General features: G+C 35.3%; 3 protein-coding genes and 1 pseudogene across 3 annotated transcripts; all 4 read right to left on the bottom strand.

Moving 5' to 3' along the window:
- Positions 1-1,379: 1,379 nt before the first annotated feature.
- LOC140769273 (senescence-specific cysteine protease SAG12-like) lies at positions 1,380-2,721 on the bottom strand. The gene is made up of 2 exons (XM_073109936.1): positions 2,301-2,721; positions 1,380-1,963 (listed from the first exon to the last, which is right to left on the bottom strand). Exons 1-2 carry the CDS (start codon positions 2,719-2,721, stop codon positions 1,380-1,382), a joined length of 1,005 nt encoding a protein of 334 aa, XP_072966037.1.
- A 1,648-nt stretch (positions 2,722-4,369) lies between these two features.
- Positions 4,370-5,531, bottom strand: LOC140769144 (fruit bromelain-like). Its single transcript, XM_073109733.1, has 2 exons — positions 5,166-5,531; positions 4,370-5,091 (listed from the first exon to the last, which is right to left on the bottom strand). Exons 1-2 carry the CDS (start codon positions 5,497-5,499, stop codon positions 4,430-4,432), a joined length of 996 nt encoding a protein of 331 aa, XP_072965834.1. The 5' UTR covers positions 5,500-5,531; the 3' UTR covers positions 4,370-4,429.
- A 1,807-nt stretch (positions 5,532-7,338) lies between these two features.
- Positions 7,339-11,410, bottom strand: LOC140768765 (uncharacterized). Its single transcript, XM_073109161.1, has 7 exons — positions 11,315-11,410; positions 9,989-10,088; positions 9,481-9,820; positions 9,312-9,398; positions 9,110-9,238; positions 8,011-8,192; positions 7,339-7,858 (listed from the first exon to the last, which is right to left on the bottom strand). Exons 2-7 carry the CDS (start codon positions 10,055-10,057, stop codon positions 7,679-7,681), a joined length of 987 nt encoding a protein of 328 aa, XP_072965262.1. The 5' UTR covers positions 10,058-10,088; positions 11,315-11,410; the 3' UTR covers positions 7,339-7,678.
- Positions 11,411-13,587: 2,177 nt separating this feature from the next.
- Positions 13,588-16,510, bottom strand: LOC140768827 (protein transport protein SEC13 homolog A-like; annotated as a pseudogene).
- Between the last annotated feature and the right edge of the window lie 2,653 nt (positions 16,511-19,163).

The following is a 19,163-nucleotide window of genomic DNA, read 5'->3' as shown; positions in this document are numbered from 1 at the left end:
TATAAAAAATAATTAAAATATATTCGTAGGAGGCTCATTACATTTGGCCAATTACACTATGATATTATTTATTAATATGTTTGTTATATTTAGCTCGAGTCCAATATCTCACGGCCTAGTAGATAATAATAGGTTATAATATTTTATCCTTGCCCAAACTTCGACCAACCAAGCTAATTAGTTGGTTGGGCTACGAACAAATGCTTAAGTCGATCAGCCCGGCCTGACAATCTCCTTATCCTAGGTTCAACCCATATGGCCGGTTAGGTTTGATTGAGTTGAAATTATACATGTATAAAAGGAGAGAAGAAAGATGTTTTTAAAAAATTAAAGTATTAGTAGATTTATTAGAAATACAAAATATTTTATTTTATTATCATTTGCACTCTATCGCATAGATATTTATCATCCGATTTTGTATTTTACCTTTTATATCTAAAAATATCATAAATTCATTTTTTTAATAAAATTTATTATATAAATAAATTAAATTAATTATAGATGTAAAAATAATCTTAATACCCTTGGGGAAGTTTTTTAAGGTTAAGTTAAAAATAAAATAGAAATTAGATTTAAGGTCAAAATGAAAGATATTTTAGTTTCTTTAACTTTAAAGTAACGAAATATTCACTGTTTCATCAACTCTATCAGGTTAAAAGTAATTCAAAATACTTTTGAGATGTTGAAAATAAAATTATAAGGGTTAAATAATAAATATTTATAAAATAATAAGTCAAAATATTCGAGTTTCTTGGGCAAGTTAGCCTTGGGCTGAATCATCATCCCTATGTATGAAATTAAAATTGTCTTCTAATGACTTGGTTGGGCCTCAAAGTAAGCTTACTAAGCAAATCCAATTAGTAAGTCTGTAATCGTGTCACTACATTTAAATTCTCCCTCCTATATAGTGTTGTTTCTCTTCAAAAGAAAAGTGGGAGCATAATAGTGTCTCAATTATGGTTGCGTTTTAAACCCAGCAACTCTTATACAATATGAGAATCAAATTTGTAAAGTAAAAGGATCTGTTGGCTAATTTCTTTGTAACCACCATCTTCTTCTTCTGTTCTCAATTTAGGGCTAACTAAATGGAGGAGGACATTATGTTATTGAAACAAAAACAAAAAATGATATACCTTCATGTTCATAAATATATAAGTTTTTATTTCAAACCATTTCACACATAGTAACATTTCGCCACTCGATCTTCCATGCATCCTCACACCATTTATTTCTCCTGGCTCTCGATCAACTCGCCAGACCACATCTTAAGCAGTACATTTTCCAACAAACCACACTTGAAAATTAGAAAACAAAACGAAAGGACGGCACACAAGGTGTGAGATACAAGAAAAGTAGGCATACTTCTTTCTTGTTTTGCCTCACACGGTGGGAAAAGAAGCAGCCTTAGCAATACCACATAATCCTTCTGGCTTCCGTATGTCCTTCTGCATCCGTATATATCCATTCTCGCCCCATCCTGTGCCCCAGGAGTTCTTCACTATCCAGTAATTAGAACCCCTGTTTTTGTTATAACCAACAACTGTAACACCATGATTCAGACTAGTCCCACAATAGCCTGTAAAGACGCCGGAGTGGTAGAATTGGAAATCATAACTACTAGCATCGATTGCAACTGAAACTGGTTGCCGTGAGACGGCCTTCATTAACGCCACTTCATTGTTCTTAGGCACATTCTTATAACCTCGAATGCGTACAACGCGATTAAATAACTTCCTGATGTCGCAAGTGCCTTGATATCCTTGATAAGGATAGTCTGATCCAGTATCGATGCCTCCGTTTTGCATGAGAAAGTTGAACGCGTTGTTCATCCACCCACCATTACATCCATAGTCAAGGAAATCACAATCCACTAGCTCCTGCTCTGATAAACTTATCAGGGGGCCCCTCTTGATTTTATGTATTCCTTCAATTGCTGCTACCGCAGAGAATGCCCAACAAGAACCTATGCATTTAAAAAAGAAGAAGAAGAATTTGGATCGCATTAGCATGAGTTACATATGGAAGCAGATATCAGTGGATGCATGGTTTTCTTAATCTGTATCTTTGTGGGAAAGATATGAAAGGAAGAAGGAGACATTTTTGTCCATGCATGTATTAACTTGGTTAAATTTGTAAGATTATTTTTATCAGAATTTCCTAACAAAATATTAATAAATGAGGGATTAATGATACATTTAAATAGTGATACAAAGCTATAATCAAGGAGGTCAAGATATAATTAACTAGCTAAAGAAATCACTGTAGATCATCTCAATTAAATTATTTGCATGCTTACGTACCACAATTTCCTTGGTTCTTAACGTCAGTCACTGCACCCCTTTGCCTCCAATCTACCCAACGAGGCCACTTCAAATTCTCGTACATAAATGGCGTCGTTGATGTTGTAGTATTTGTCGTCATTTTAAGTCCGCCGTGAGTCGCCATGAACTCCTCGTTGGTGAGATCGGCAAACTGGTTTACGTTGAGCTTGTAGCTTTGCGTCGGTTTATTGTTTGAACTTTCTATGTACTTCACATTTCTCTTAAACACTTCAAATCGAAGCCGCTTCTCCTCCGCATTCACGTAGACTCGCTTATATTCTGCCATCCATTGCTCATGCTTCACTTTCATGGCATCGTCGGAGGTGTCGGAGGCTACTTGACTTGCGAACGATGCGCAAACAAGTAGGAGAAGAGCTAAGAAATGGAACGAACAAGCCATTAATTATGGATTCTTCTTCTCTGGGAGAGAACTAATTAATTAAGACTGGAAGATGTTTTGTTGGTGATCTGGAGGTTGTGAAATTGGATGGGTTTATATAGAGTTTGAGAATGAGAACTCTACACTGGATTTGTACGAGTGCCAAGTCTAAAAAGATTAATCCGTGGTCTGTTTAAATTGTACTTAATTGCAATAGACCTGCTATTAGTCTTTGATGCAGCTGGGTCGCAGTTGAGATTGCAATTACGTAATTATGCTTGCATGTCTAAAGTAATAATGTCTTCTAATCCAAATCTCAGTTTGCTCTCTACGTAGTTTTTTTTAAAAAAAATATATAGGACCTGTTCTCTATGAGTTGATTACAAAATTTTACACATTAGACCTTAGAAAACAGCACCTTAATGGGATCCAGGGAAGCATAAAGGAATTATTTTGAAGGAGTACGTAAAAATCTATGAGTAGTAATGGTGTCAAGTTTTAGATCAATGGACGAATAGTTAATAAAAATAATTAACGTTTAAAGCAAGGGACTGCATTCTATGCTGTATTGCTGTAGAACGTTCGGAGATAAGAAGTAATCAAGTACAAAAGAAGTAACACGGAATACGTATATGGATGGAGAGGAAGTAAATGAGGCAAGATTAGGTCCAAGTACGTATATACGGGCTGGGTCACATTTAATTGTCTATGTTTAAATGTGTTTTAAAACGAATTAGAAGGTCGTAACAAACTATCCAAGCACGTAAATGACTTATTAAATTTGTAACTTAAATTTTCAAAATATAACGATGATTATTCGATTTAAAACCTAGACCAAATTCATAAGGTCTAAACTCAACTTCATCTTCGAAAACTGAAATATTCAAATTCAATATATCGAACATTTTCAAACTTTGAATTTGTCACGATAAATTTTTGGGTGTTATTCACTTTTGATTCAAGATAAATTTGCCTGTTGTTTTCCTCCTCTGCTTACTCATTCTTTAAATAGTCTATATAATTTATCACTAGTGGTGGAGCTAAATTTTTTTTTATTAAAAGAGCAAAAATTATCTAAGTCATTTATAATTATTTTCTTGAAAAAAAGATGATGAAACAAAAGTTGCTATATGCCTCTTTGTGGCCGCTATTGTTGTGATTATCATCCTGGTAGCTTTTTTATTTTATTTTATTGTCTATTATTTTCTATTTAATCTGTTACGTGGTATTACTATACAAGTTTATGCATTTCGTGCCTTTAGTTTTTCAAAAGGCTCTAACCCTATTGGGCATGGCATTTTGCTTTTGTTCAAGATTTTCAAGCTCTTCAAACCTGTTGCTATGGTTTTTACTACAGTGTGCTGCCAACAAAATAAAGATTTAATATGTAAAGAAGATATAAAATTAATTACCTTGCTATGTGCATTAATCTCACTATTACTATTCTTTTCGATGCAATTGTAAAGATTTCTATTTAAAAACCTACTAACTTAAAGTAAACCCATGCGATTTTATAGAAATACAATAGGTCTAATAAACAAAGTTTTGTCTAAGATCTTAAATTACGTCGTAAACACAACTCACATTCGTAGTAATTGCAAATTAAGATTCTTCGCTACATATACACACAGTATAGTTGACGAACTCTTAAATTCCTCAAACACTCCGACACTAGCTTCAAAAGTCAACTCCCCACGGTGATCAATTGATATATTACATAGGAATTGCTCTATAACAGAGCAAACACTTGCATTGCGATCCAAAGAGCTATGTGATAAGTAGTAGTTGTTGTGGAAGAGCCACGGTTGGGCTTCTTCTCCGGATCAGCGATGCTTGGGTGATATGGGTCCATTGCTATGCCACAAATCCCACGAGGATCCACGACGCCCTTCTGCATCAGTATGTATCCTTCTTCTCCCCATGAGATCCCCCATGAGTTCTTCACTATCCAATAGTCCCGCCCGTAACCCACAATGGTGACCGCGTGGTCCATGTTCGTCCCGCAAGGGCCATCGTAGATGCCACTGCTGTAGAACTGGAGATTCCTCGCGTCGATGCCGACCGACACCGGCTGGTTTGCGACGGCCTGCGTCAGCGATGCTTCGTCGTTTCTCGGCACTGGGTCGTAGCTTGATATGTTTGCTGCGTGATCCTTTAGCCTGCTACTCCGGCAAACGCCTCGAAACCCCATGTACGGGTAATTATTCTCGGTTGTAATGCCTCCATTCTCGATGACAAATTCAAAGGCATGGCCGAAGTGCCCACCATCGCATCCTTGCGCCTCGGTGACGCAGTCGATTAGCTCCTGTTCGGATAAAGACAGCAGAGTTCCATTCTTTATTTGGAATATCCCTTCTATTGCGGCTACCGCGGAGAAGGCCCAACAAGACCCTGCGTTCCATTAAATTGCATCAATCCTAAGATTAATTGAGCTTCAAACAAAGTCCCAGATTAAATTCACTTACCGCATACCCCTTGGCTCTTAATTTGAGTGACTGCACCTTTAACTCTCCAATCAATACTGCTCGGAGGCGGTACCGAAGAGCTCGAGTATTTGAACGGCAATGGCGACTCCGTTATGTTTGGCCGCACGAGTTTAAGGTAAGTGGCCTTGAACTCCTCTTTTGTCAGGTCGGCAAATTGGTTTAAACCGAGGGTGTAGCTCCTCCCTGATATATTATTTGACGCTTCTATGTACTTTGCGTTGTTCTTAAATATCTCAAAACGGTGCAGCTTCTCCTCATCGTTCAAGTACGCTCGACCATATTTAATCATCCATTCCTTGTACCACCTCGCCATCGTCTTATCGTCCGTATTGCCATCGGAGGCCACTGGGCGAGAGCAAAGCCCATGAACAATTACGAATATAAGAGATAACAAATAGAATGAAGAAGCCAGGATTGATTGATGGATGCTCCTCTGTAAGCAGCCTGCAACTTGGATGAGAAGTTATATCTTTCTTGAAACTTTAAACTAATAAAGCTTCTACTCGTATTTATAATTAGGTTTCTAGTTGCTACTAACGCAAGAGTTTATATTGTTGGATATATATATAGCACATGGATTTGGCTCGTGATGTAAGGATTCATTCATCTTGCTTCCCAACGATTGATTTCGTGGTGTGCAAGTGGGTATAACATGTAGATACAAATAAAAATACTCATAATTTAGTAGAGTTGAGAAGTTGATTTCTATGTTAATTAAACGATGACACCGGCCTGTTTGTTCTACCGGTAGTACAGCGTAAGATAAAATATTTAACACTTATAATCGATATTTGACATTCTTAAAAAAATCGTTTATACTGTTGGAGATGATATTATACATGGCAGATAGCCTCTACAGATTACTTCTACGGAATTTTCTAACCTCAGTAATTAAGCCGAAGACATAATAGTGGTCAATTATTATTCGGAAGCCTCAGAATTTTTGTACTTATCAAAGATATTTAATATATTTCTTGAAAAAAAAGAGAAAAAAATATTAAGAGGAAAACTAACAAAAATACAAGGAGTATAACTTTGTGGAAGAAAATAATAATAATAATAACACCTTACTCTCTTTTTTTTTTGTGTTTGTAACACCTACTGTAATTATGGTCAAAACTGCTTTAAGACACAGTATAACCCAGCCCACACTAACTAAATTTGCTAAACTACCCTAAAAAATTGAAATCTGTGATATTGACTTAATTTAACACGCTAAGCATATTAAAAATAAATATAGAAACTTTGTCAAAAGAGCGTACAATTAAAGCAACGGGAGTATAATTAAGCTTGTATAATACTTTGGAACTTGTTCTTCAGGAAGGCCTGATGGTAGGGTTGGGTATATATATATTTGTTCTACTTTGCGTTCATTGTGGAATTACAAACTTGTTGTTGGATTGTTAGATCGCGACAGAATTACAAGCTGATGGTCTTTGCAATATTTTTGATGCTCGGTCTTGATGTATTATTTTATTTATTGTTCGACTTAATGTAGCTGAATATATATAATTTGTGTCAAAGAATCATCTAATGAATTTCACTACATAAGGCTTTCCTAAAAAGAGAGTATAAAGGGCTCCAAACACAAAAACAAATGGAAGAATGCTAGGTGCCTTCCTGAAACCTTAATATAACATTAATTAACACAAGTAAAATCGCAATAAAGTTTTATAAAGGTATACGGCTTAACTCTTTATTTCAAAATCTAGACCTTAACACGTATGACTCGAACTCTCTTGTGCCTCGGTAAAACAAAACCCACAGAAGTACTTGGAAAGATTTAGGTACGTATGTGGACAGTGTATTTAGTGAACTCGATCTCTTTCTACTCCACACGCTGATCAAGCGATATATTTAGTACACAGCACAATAGCAATCACTCTGTAAAAGACTTAATACTTGCAGTGAAACACATAAAGCTCTGGGAAGCACAAGAGTATGCACACATAAGAGAAAAAACATTAATACTGTTGAGAAATATCACGATAAGATTGGGGATAATAAGGAACAGAAACATGTACGAGTTAGCCACAAATGGTGGAGCTAGAATTTGCAACAAAAATTGAAAAAAGAATATGTACAGGCATACAAGGAACTGAACGATCAAAGGAACAGAGGTACGAAATGCAAGAGCAGGCTTCACAAGCAATGAAACTAAAGAAAAGCCATACCCATAGACTAAAATCAGAATTCACTTTCAAGCAAGAAAAACCATTGGCAAGAAACATAAACCTAGAAAAAACTTCAGCTAAATACTTGATATGATGCATAATCATAATATAGTAGAACACTAATAGATCTTTCATCATCACGCTATGTAGTTAATTTCTCAGCAGACAGATTGAGTAATAGAAGGCGCTGTGGCCCGTTATTTCATAGATTGTACCGCATGGCCAAATTGGAGCATCACCATTACTCCTCTTTGGGGACCGGCAACAACAGAGCTTAGTTGGGCAGGAAAAGTTATTCACATAGGGCGCGTTGACAATTTACAACAACTCCCAATCTGACTCCAAGGAATCATGCGAAGCTGTTATCTTGGAAGGTGACGATGGGGTTAATTCTTGTAACTCTTGTGTTCCCATATGAATACCATGATACATGTCATGAACACGCTCATTCTCCTTCCGACGTATTAATTTTGAGAGAAAGGAAGACTGTAGTTTTATCTGTAAGAAGTGAAATCAGTTGACATCTCAAGTGGAAAATTTTACGTGCAGTTCAACTGTTCAAGGAAGGTTCAACATCATAAAAATAGGTTTCTGAAAATAAGAATGGACATACATTTTAAAAATAGTTTCCAAAGGTCTAAGATTATTACCTTATACGGCCTCTTCTTGCATTCATGATATGAAGCCAAGGCAAGATCATAATCTTCATCATCATCCCAACAACCCTGATCTAGATCCCCAAATTCTCCTTTGAGTTCTGTTTTCAAATTGATCTTGTCAATGCTATTAAACATGTTGTCACTCGTGAAATTATATGAGATTTCAGGATAAGCTGCATTAGTGAGACTGTGCTTATTAGGAATTTAGAAAGTACAAAAGGTATAACTTTGATAAACCAATGAATTAAAATATTCCTTGGTACATACAACTGCACAAATTAATTCAATTCTTCTTATATATTTCAAACATCACTAGCTGATTAGATAATCAAGTTATAAAATAAAAAGCAAAACGAAGAAAACTCGCTTGATTAATTGAGAAAAGGTTGATAATTACTTCAAGAATATATCTGAAAATGTGGAGATTAGCAACCTACTGATGTCTGCTGCAATAAACTGCAAAACCCTAGAATTCTAAAATTGAAAGGTTAGTTGTGGTAGACCAGGGAAGGAAGGTTAACTACATGAGCTGCTCAACAATGATATGAAGCTAGTGCAGAAAATTAAATATGTAAGAAATCCAGATCATCTATCCTGTGTGTCGGGGAGAGAGAGAGAGAGATGGGAGCCAAACTCATAAACCTTCACATGATTTGCACGCTGAATCTCTTACTAGAAGATGGGAGCCAACCAACAGGCTATGCCTGTTTGTAGTTTCCAGAACTAATGAAGTACTAAACCTTTCTGAAAAAAAAATCTATCATTCTAAAGGAGAATGTAAGACATGCTCCTGAATGAATTAAGAAAATATTTCTCGAGAAAGAATTATAAATGATGTGTAATTGATAGAACTATGAAAGAAAGAACACCGCTTATGAAGTTAAATGAAATCCGTTGTACTCATTCTAACTTCTATCTCAGATTTAGACTCAAAAGTTTCATATCTAGGGATTAAATCCTCTATGGAGCATTCCCAGTTAGATGGAAGCTAAAAAAAGGAAAAGAAATTCAAGGTAAGGAAATTAATGAACTAATATATGCAAAACCTTTCAAAGCAAACGAAAGAAAAATATTTAAATGAAGTACAAACCAAGTTCTTGTGGTTGCACAAGGAACTCTAAATTGCAGGGTTTAGTTTGCTCCTCATCTTCATCCCTGGACTTCACATGAGACACTGACTCTTGAGGTGTAGAGGTTTCTGACATTAAATTGATGAGGCCTATAAATGAAATAGCAACAAGAAGCCTAAATATATGTTGAATAGCACAAAATCTCGAGAGCACAATCCATACCATATGTGTTATTTGGGGAGGTACACTCCAATGACTTTAACTCAACAATCAGTTTATTTTGGTGGATCTCAGATAGGACTTCATTTCCTAAACAAAGAAAAAGTGAGTAGCAAAATTGTAATTTCAAGTGTCATCAGAATCTGATTCATCCTAGCTAAGAAACTATAACCTGGATCTGTGGTTGAAACTGATCTTTTTGAGTGGTCAGAAAAAATGCTCCTAAGATCCAAATCATCTTGGGCTACACTGGGGGATGTGAATGGAATCAACTCTTCCAAAGGACAAGCAGTTGACTCCATTCCAATGCAAGTTGGCAAAGTTTCATCATGGATATTCTCATCAAAACCATCCTCAGATATTTCACAGAAGTCGGCAACAGATTCGTCCAACGATAAATCATCAACCAGCACTCCATTAGCACCGGTAGGAGTGCCAAACCATTCAGCTGCAATCTCATCAAGAAGGGTTCTCATATTTTCACCAAGATCATCGAAACATTTGCTAGGGATCTATCCAAGATAAAAGGAGTTCCTTAGAGATGTAAAAGAGGACATGTCATCAAACAAACAGTGTCTAAAACCTTAAAAGAGGTTAAAGTGCTTAGAATGCCATCTGCAATTCCAAAATAAAGTCTTTGGAAGACAACTTTCAGGATGTTTATGACAAGTAATACATACCTGAACAACTTCATCAACTGAACACACTTTTCCCCACATGTTCCCCAATTCTTCAAATGTAAATCCCATGCCAAATCTTCCAAGAAAGAAAGAGGATCCACTGTGATTCAATGTATTAATATCCTAGTTCAAAATCCCAGGTCTTATACCCCATGAACAGTAATTTATACCTAGCTTAATGTTAAATTCAAGATAAGGAACATACATCGAGAAAAACATGCTAAGTGAGGGAAAGCAGTAATTTTTTGAACAGTGAATAAACATCTTCTAATAAAATCTCAAAGTCATCCCCATGCATCTTTCGAAGTGTTTAAGACTTAAAAAATAATAATTTAAATCAATAACATAGCAATCTGGTTAGTTTCACTTGCTCTCTGCTTTAGAGACAAATATATGAAGTAGACAATAATCAGAATGGCAAAATGCAGTAAGAAAAACGATACAAGGTTCTTAAGCAAATATTGAGAAATCATAACTGAGAGGCAAACTAAACTCTTGTACAAGCAACCATGTATATTATCATCTCTAATCACAAAAAGAACACATGATTTTTTTCTCTGCTTCGTGTTATTGGGAATTCGTGATATATCAACAAAGGTTCACATTATAAATATGAAAAAGCAAAGATTTATGAATCTCGAGAATCATGTTAACACACCCTACTCTAAAAAATTTAAGTTGCTAGATGACGATAATTTTTATATTTTATATTCTAACACTCTTACTAAGTCTTCGGTGGAAGATATTTTGATGGGCATGATAGGATTTGAAACAACAGTTAAAAGAACAAAAGAAAAAGAAGAGAGAGAGAGAGAGAGAGAGAGAGAGAAAGAAATCTGGAGGGATGTCTGAAACACTTAACAACTCCGAACCTGCAAATACAACCTAAAATATATTCCTAGTACAGAATTTGACAAGAGAGGAAGGAACAGTGAACACGAACACATTCCTACAAAAGTGAACGATCAACGATACAACACTCGAATTCTAAAAAGACACAGCTTTACAGCAATTGGACGAAATAGTAACACAATTACGCATCTCCTGAAATTTCCTTTGTGGCTTTTGCTCATACGATCACTTCTGATTAGCACTTAAGATCATCTACGTCTTCGCCTCCCTCCTTACGATATCATACATCTATACAATCCGAACAAAAAGATGCCTACTTTTTGACAGATTAATATCTATAACCAGAGGAATCAAACATCGCAACTGCGAAAACCCACTTCATCTCTACAAAAAGCTACCGATTACAAGGTAGGAAAGTAAGATAGTCCTAAAGGGAGGTGAAAAAAACTAGAGAATAGGAAGCATGTGATGTACCCAGTAACAAAAGCAAAGGAAAGCTCGTCAAAGACTTTGCAGGAGAGATCGAAAAATAATTCCACAAGGACAGAGGAGACGTACCCGAAGGACTCGTCGAACTCCACAAAGAGTCTAAGAATAAGACCCAAGCCAGGAAAACTATTTCAGGTAAACGAGCAAATAAAGATCTCTTTTTACATTTACATCCTTCTAAAATATCCTATTTACATATACATACCCATCAAAAGTTTCCACTTATTTGTATAACTCTTAAAACCTATAGTTGTTTTCACATAAATGCCCTTCAGAGCTAATAAAAATATAAACTTTACTTCATTTAATAGGACAGGATAATTGCGTGATAAACATTGTTATGTACAAATAGTGGATAAATCTAAAAGATAGAGTATGGGTATAATAATTATTTTTATTCTGGCAATAATGAGGGAATTAATATTTATAAAACTTATTCTGGAGGAGAAAATAATCAATCATATCTAGTTTAGTCTTTTTGGGCATAATAATAATAATTAACAATGATATATGATCTAAAGACAAAAGAGTTCACATACAAATAAAAATTTTAATTACTCTGTAAGTAACAAAATTGGCCCCACAGAATCATAGATATTGATTCTCCCATTGTTATCATATCTTATCAGTTCTTTCGCTCAATGGTAAGTTGGTAACAAGATAAAATACATTAAAACGTATTAATCGAAGAAAAATAATAAATGTAAGTAAGAGATCTTTGAAGGGCAAAGGGCAAAGGGCAAAGTGGAGAAGAGAGGAAAGAAACCCTCAGACGTGGAACTCGGAAATTGGGGGAGAATGTGGGGCCCGCTTATTATTCTTCGTAGTTGAGTCACGTGGTGGAGTAGTACTGCGCTTACCAATAAGACGAAAGAAACTCTCTAATTCCATGATGTCATAATTAATTACGTTACTAATCTAAATGGACCTAGACGTCCTCTTCATTAGCTTCCGTGAGGAATCTGACCTGGGTTTAGCCTTTTTTAGGGTTTATGCAGAATAAGAAGGGAAAAGAGGTATTCTAATGTTAAAGCATTAAATAGCTCATTAAAATAATTGATTCGGCGACAATTGACATTATTATCTAGAGAGCAATGGCAACTTCAAAGAAATGAAAGAAAGAAAAAGGATCTAAATTAGAAGTATGTGTCCCCCCCCCCTCCCATTTAGCATGAGTCTCTTAAATTACGCCTTTTGGGAATGGGTAGGTTTTGGTTAACATCACTTTGCATCATCTGATTCCATAAACCTCCTCGGGTGGACCATAAGATAAATTTAAGTTGTATGGATAGTGCAGCAAGCCCTTTTAGGCCGAAGATATTGCGTTGGGGAACAGAGAGCCAATCTTTTCTTTCTCCTCCTTTTCCTTTATGAAGAAAAGAAAGGTAGCTGAATTAAAATATCTTAGCAGCCATGAAACGAGAACAGTGGGTTTGTGGGCAAGCAATTGTGAGTTAGAACTCGAGCAAGAACCTTTTTTTTTAATCGAAAAGCTGTGCTCATCTCTCTAGCTTTAATTAATTCTCTGCAGCAATAACGTGCCTGTTGTAAGATAGAAGAACAAATTAAATACATGGTGGGTCAAAGTGGCAGAGAAAGGAATTAATTGGAACATGAATAGATTATTTGATCACCTACCCTTCAACACAATCATATACTTTGTGTGTAACTACTACCACTTCTGTGACAGAGTATCACACAACTAGAGAGCTTTCAGGCCATCAGTGATGCTTCAAATTTGTCACTTCAAAAAGTCACAAAAATAACGTACGTAAGTAGTTACTGAAAAAAATAAAATAGGACGAAGATTTCGACCACGCCTTCATCAGACAAAAATTCAACCATTATGGTTCATTTAAGCTGGTGTATCTATTTCTTGTCAACACCACAAGACGTCCACGGTCACTAGAGTCCACTATAAGGAACAGCAAAACACAACTCAAATTTGATTCCGTTGGCCAGCATTTTCAATAATGCCAGGAGCAATAGAAATCAATAGACTAACTACCTTTGACATTATAAACAAAAAGGACGGCAGTGATAACTGTTGTGATAATAACTAAATGGGTGAGGAAAGCGAAAGCAAAACTTTCACCCCAAAATGTTATCAATAAAATAGTAATGGTAAAACCAAATAACCTAGAGAAAACTCTAATGTAGTGCTAATATTGATGGAATAATAATAAACAATTTTTAATCACGAATTACACACCCAAATATAAGTAATCTCAAGAATAAAAGCAATAGAGACAATATAGAGAGAGATAAGATTTATGTGGTTCGACAATATACCTATATCCATGAACGAAGCAATCTTTTTTCACTATACAAATCTCTAATTACAAAAAGTTTTTCAACTCTAATCTTTCTCAATACAATAGTAGCTGACTCTCTTAATTTTTTCCTCAAACATAAAAGTTCTAAAAAAACCCCACTTCAGAATTTATAGAGCTGGTTAAAGTTGAAAAATCCCATGACGAGCCCTTGCAGAAAAACTTGCTCTTAGGTTTTTGCATTCGAATGCCTACGGATTGTTTAAATGCCTACATGAACAATTGCTCTTGTGTTATTGCGTTCAAACGCCCTTAGGGCTCGTTTGAATGCACCAGCACAGCAATGCCGAAAATACTAAAATCTGAATTTGAACTAAATCAACGATAACTATCAACAAGTATTGAAAAATGTTCCAGGGATGACTTGTAATGTGACCAATAACCATCTAATCAGGATAGAAATATCTCTAAGGCTCAACAGTCATGACCTGCTGCCATTCACCATCCATGGCTTCTTTCCACAATGTCACATTATTATTTCCATCAGCCACCGCCAGTATATTACCTGTCAATGACCATGACACTCTCCACACAGGAGTCCTAAAATCATTGAGAACCATACCTTACCACTGATCACCTTCTTTTGCCACCGTCCAGATAACCACTGTTCCATCCCGAGAGACACTAGCAATAGTAGACATAGGAAGTCCTAAGTTTGGTGACCAAGCTGCATCTCTCACCCACTCAGTATGCATCTGAAGAGCAGGAAAGCAATCCATCTTCCAGCTTCCGTTGTAGAGCTTCCACACTTTAACAATGTAGTCACAACCACCAGATGCGAGATTCTGGACATAATCAAACTATCCTGCACCAACAAGGGTGCCAGGGGTCATAGAAGGAGCCCATGAGACTGAGGTCACTCCAACTGGATGTGCCTGATCATTTCGCATGGTATCCCAGCCTCCATCAGATCGAGCAGTGAGAACTGAAATGTTTCCATTAGAAGACCCACATGCCAAGCATAGGCCGATCTCATGAGGTGCCCAGGCAGTGGAGCTGACAGAAGATTTGTGCTCCGTAAAACTATGAGCTTGAACCCACTCATCAGGCTTGCTCCCTTCCTTACATATGATCATGCAACCATCATAGCTACAAGAGGCAAGCATAGGACTAAATTTGGGATAGGCCCATACAACCTGCCAAACTGGGCCCTGGTACCCGCTCAAGGTAGCAAGCTGCTGATGTGAGGAGCCACTGATGCCTATAATCTTGATAGTGTTGTCAGAGGAGGCTGTTGCCAACCGTGTCCAATCCATGGACACATCATGGACAACATCCTGATGGCCCAACTCTATTTTCTGAGGAGGCATTTTACCTATGCAGTGTATTGCTATTGTTGACACCTACTTATCTGCATCATAATATAAAAGGACATCAGTTCAGACGATAGCTGAAGCCAAATCTGCGGCAGTAATAGACCTACTTAAAAATGACAGTATATTTAGTTTATACACTTTGAAATACATAAAAGGTGCTAAATTTAATGCATTCTATCAAGGATTGACTCTGAATTCCTTAATTTCACATCACTTCATTAATAACTATATCATTTGATAATCCTAGCATTTTAACTTCCTCGAATGCAGCTTTTTCCATGTAATCTTTCTTTCTTCATCCAGTTTCAGTGGTAAAAAAAATTCCCACCGTGAAGCAGAAATTCCTTGCCTTTCCAAAGTAATAGTTGAATAAACTGAAAGATTAAACAAGATAATCTTTAAAACAAAATCAGAGGCATCTTAAAATGCAGGGTAAGACACAGCAGCTTGTACCCATAGTTACATTTTATGAAAGAACTTCTTACTGTGGAAAGAATTGTCCAACTGAGCAGCCACAAATTTAAATACCTAAGTAACATTTCGGGTACAATGCTATAAGTTGTTACGAGGAATATCAGTGACAAGCACAGTAGCCAAAATTACAGCAGCTAGCTAAGAGCCAAAAAGCAAGCAAACTAAGCAAGTAAAGAAACAGTCACAATCTAGTAATGCAATGACCGAGGTATCTCAACAAGATATCAGGTTCTTAATAGAATAAAAGATTTCCCCTTCTTGTAGATCACAGAAGTTCTTGCCTTCAGAAAGCCCAAGCAAGTATTCTAATGTCTATCGGCAGGTAGAAAAGAAAGATCTCTTGAGCTCTTCACCTCACATAAACTATACCAATAGATGATTGAAAAATAATTAGCACAGGAACAAAGAACAATGGTACCATCAACATAGAGTGCATTTGGTGCAAGAATATATTGACGATTTAGTTACAATGGAGCCTTTTAAGTATAATGTTATTTCTCTACTTAATAGCATAGTGATCAGGATTCAACTTAAAGAAGGGTCTTTGGTCCCTCTCTGGAACCAAACAACGCTTACCATTTCTTCAAAATTTCTATTCCACCTCTTTTCTCCTACCCATTTTCTTGAACAATTTTACTAAATTTTATCGATAAAATAATTTTCATCAATACCTCAAGATGCTTCAAAAATTTGACAGACAAAAAACCCGACAGAGGTAGAAGACAGTGTTCATGCAATCATTTACACTAAACTATAAATACTAAACTAAGATTAAACTTAACACAAGTTACAATCCCTCCGACCAAGAAGTGATCATGGTGGAGCTCAATCGAACATAGTTAGAATTCTACATACAAATTTAAAAACCTAAAAAGAAGATATGGACTGGAATCCGCATACAGTGAGAAGAAGAAAGGTGATCAGAAAACCAAGATCTGGATAACGGAGCACGGCGGAGATCTCATGACCAACTAAGAAATATGGAGAGAATTGAAGTTTCTTCTTTTACCTTCTTCCGAGGTATAGCTCGCATTGCTGTTACCACCGTAAATTTCGGCGTGGGAATGTTACACGGTCGAAGAGTAAACGGGTAGTTTCCACTTTTTTCTAGGTGACTATATGACTAGATCCGAACTCCAGGATCCGACCCGATAATCGAATCTTGTTACACATCGTACTTAGCAGCTTAATTTTTTAATTAAACTGATATTAATTTTTAAATTAAAAACATAGTGATATAAAGATAAATAATTTTGGTCCAAAATACATATATTTATAAAAGTATTGTGTATTGAACCCAAAATAATATTATAGAATGTAATGGGTTCGAAACTTCCCAGAAACTTCATATGAATGCTTAATTAATTAAATCGTACCTCTCTCTCTTGATAATGTTTAATAACAGTTGACGTGACATGGGATGCACTTCAAGAATATTAAATATTTGATTATACTAAATGTATCTAGATAACATATCTTATGTCACTGAGTGTGAATTAAGATAAATAATTCATGTATATCAAAAGAACTATGGCTTAAAATATAGCCAAGTTCTTTTGCTGATGGAAAAAAAAAAATTCCAGAGTAGATTGTAGTATTCTCTTGGTATCAACAAGCACAAAGGAAAATTTATCCAATAGATTCATATTGGCCCAGATGCATTGGGCCTAACAATGATCTTAACAATAACATATATGTGTTATTATAATACTATGCTCTACTTTGCTAAGGGAGGATTAGATAAATAAATCCCTAATACTTCTCTAATTAAATTTGGATCCACTTGCCCATTTTCATATAGAACTCTCATTTATTTTTATTTTTCTCGTTCAAAAATTCCTCTACTTCTCTTTCTTTTTCTTTTTTTTTTCAATAAAGATAAAACGATTTTCAAAACTGGGAAGATTAAAGTGTTATAAAAGATAAAAGAGCAGTGAGTTAATCTCTATTTTCTATTATAATAGCACATATACATAGAAGAAAACAAACACTACTATTGCAATGAGATGCTACAAGAGAAACGATATCTCAATGTCTGACTTCCTTATTCAATCATATGCGCTGATAAAAAGGGATGAAAAGTCTATGACTGCGGCTTTGCTTGTCCATTTCTTGTGGCATTTATCAAAGTTGAAGAATACTATCACAAATATTTCTACATACATAGACATAGGCAGGACCAGAAAGCGATTAATATTTGTAAGTAATATATCTATGTGATTCTCCAAATGCCGGGTAGCCATGGAGCTTGAACAGCCACAAAAACTATCTAATATTCAAGTCTTAGAAACTTCTTATTGGTCCATCCAAGGATTAGTTACTTATAAAAAGGGTATTCTTCTATTGTTGCTTGTGTAATATCACCCAGTAATGGCCTCTATCATAGACTAATCAATTTGGGTCGAAAGTTTCTTGTCAAAATCTTCATTAAAATATGTTAAGATGTTGATAGAATTCCTACCTTTTTATTTTATTTTATTCATTCATGTTGAGAGATGGGGGGCTTATTGTGTGGCCAAAGTAGTAAAAGATATCAGAAGACTTTGTTTGAGGGCTTAAAAGTTAAAACCCCACTTGCTAATTATTGGACCAAGTGTATTTTTTTTAAATCTTAAATAAGAACTATTAAGGGGGTTGATTAGTTGAGCTAAACTTTGTCACCCGAGATAATCCCAATATATTATAATTCATGCCATGCAACATCAAGAAATCATGAGCGGCACACAGTTTTTGGCCCCCTCCCTAATCTGCTGGTTTCTTAACTATTCTCTTAGAAAGTTAGGTCATTCATGCTAATTGGAAAGTTTATTATGATTCTAACTATGCTTTATTTTATTATTGTGAAATAACTTACAGTCCTCCTACTTCTTATCTCTAGCAAGTGAATATAGATAGAGTAATATGATGAGAACTGAAGTCTAAACAAAAAAAAAACAGATAAAAGAACAAGTATGAATTTTCTTCTTATATATTTAAGTGTTGCATCAGATAAGAGGTCAATGAGTTCTAGGGGAAGATTATTGGCCTCAAGTTAGGTCATAATCCCTTGGATTATTCTAATGAGAGGAGGAGGCTTTTCATAGGAAAAATAAATTATGATGGCATAGAGTGATAGAGCCAAATGAAAGAGAGTAAAATAATGGTCCAGCCCAGATGTGACATAGTATTATTACTTCTCATTTCTCATTTGGACGGCCGACCAATATCCTTTATCTTCTTAGTCCCCACAGAGTAGAGTCCTTTAAACTAACAAAAATTTAAAGAAAGGTATCAAATAAAAATGCACCAATTAATTTTAGAGTAGTCTACTCAATAACTTGTTTCTAATTTTTTCTTTATAAAAATCTATTTTACACTCCAAATTTTAATAAATTTAGAGTGTATTTGATTGTAGAATTGAACAAAAGGGAGTCATTCCAAGCTTATACAAAACTATATTACTAAATAAAATTATATTATTATCCTCAATCAAAAAAAATTAAGAGCGTTAACTACTTATATTATCATTAAAATATTATATTAATTATCAAAATTAATCATGTTCATTCAATATAATCAAAATTAAAACCAAATAAATGTGAAGTTCTAACACAGTAATACTTACACAAATATAAAATATGTAATACTAACGAAAAGTTAAAAAATAAAAATAAAATTTTGGTAATTAAAATTGGTAGTTTGTAAAATTTATTATTTTTATATAAGAATAAT

The sequence above is a fragment of the Typha angustifolia genome, chromosome 10 (assembly GCF_048772165.1).
Source record: "Typha angustifolia cultivar Huaian chromosome 10, ASM4877216v1, whole genome shotgun sequence".
NCBI classification, from domain to species: Eukaryota; Viridiplantae; Streptophyta; class Magnoliopsida; order Poales; family Typhaceae; genus Typha; species Typha angustifolia.
Note: the sequence above shows the minus strand (reverse complement) of the source record. Positions and strands in the feature narration are given on the sequence as shown.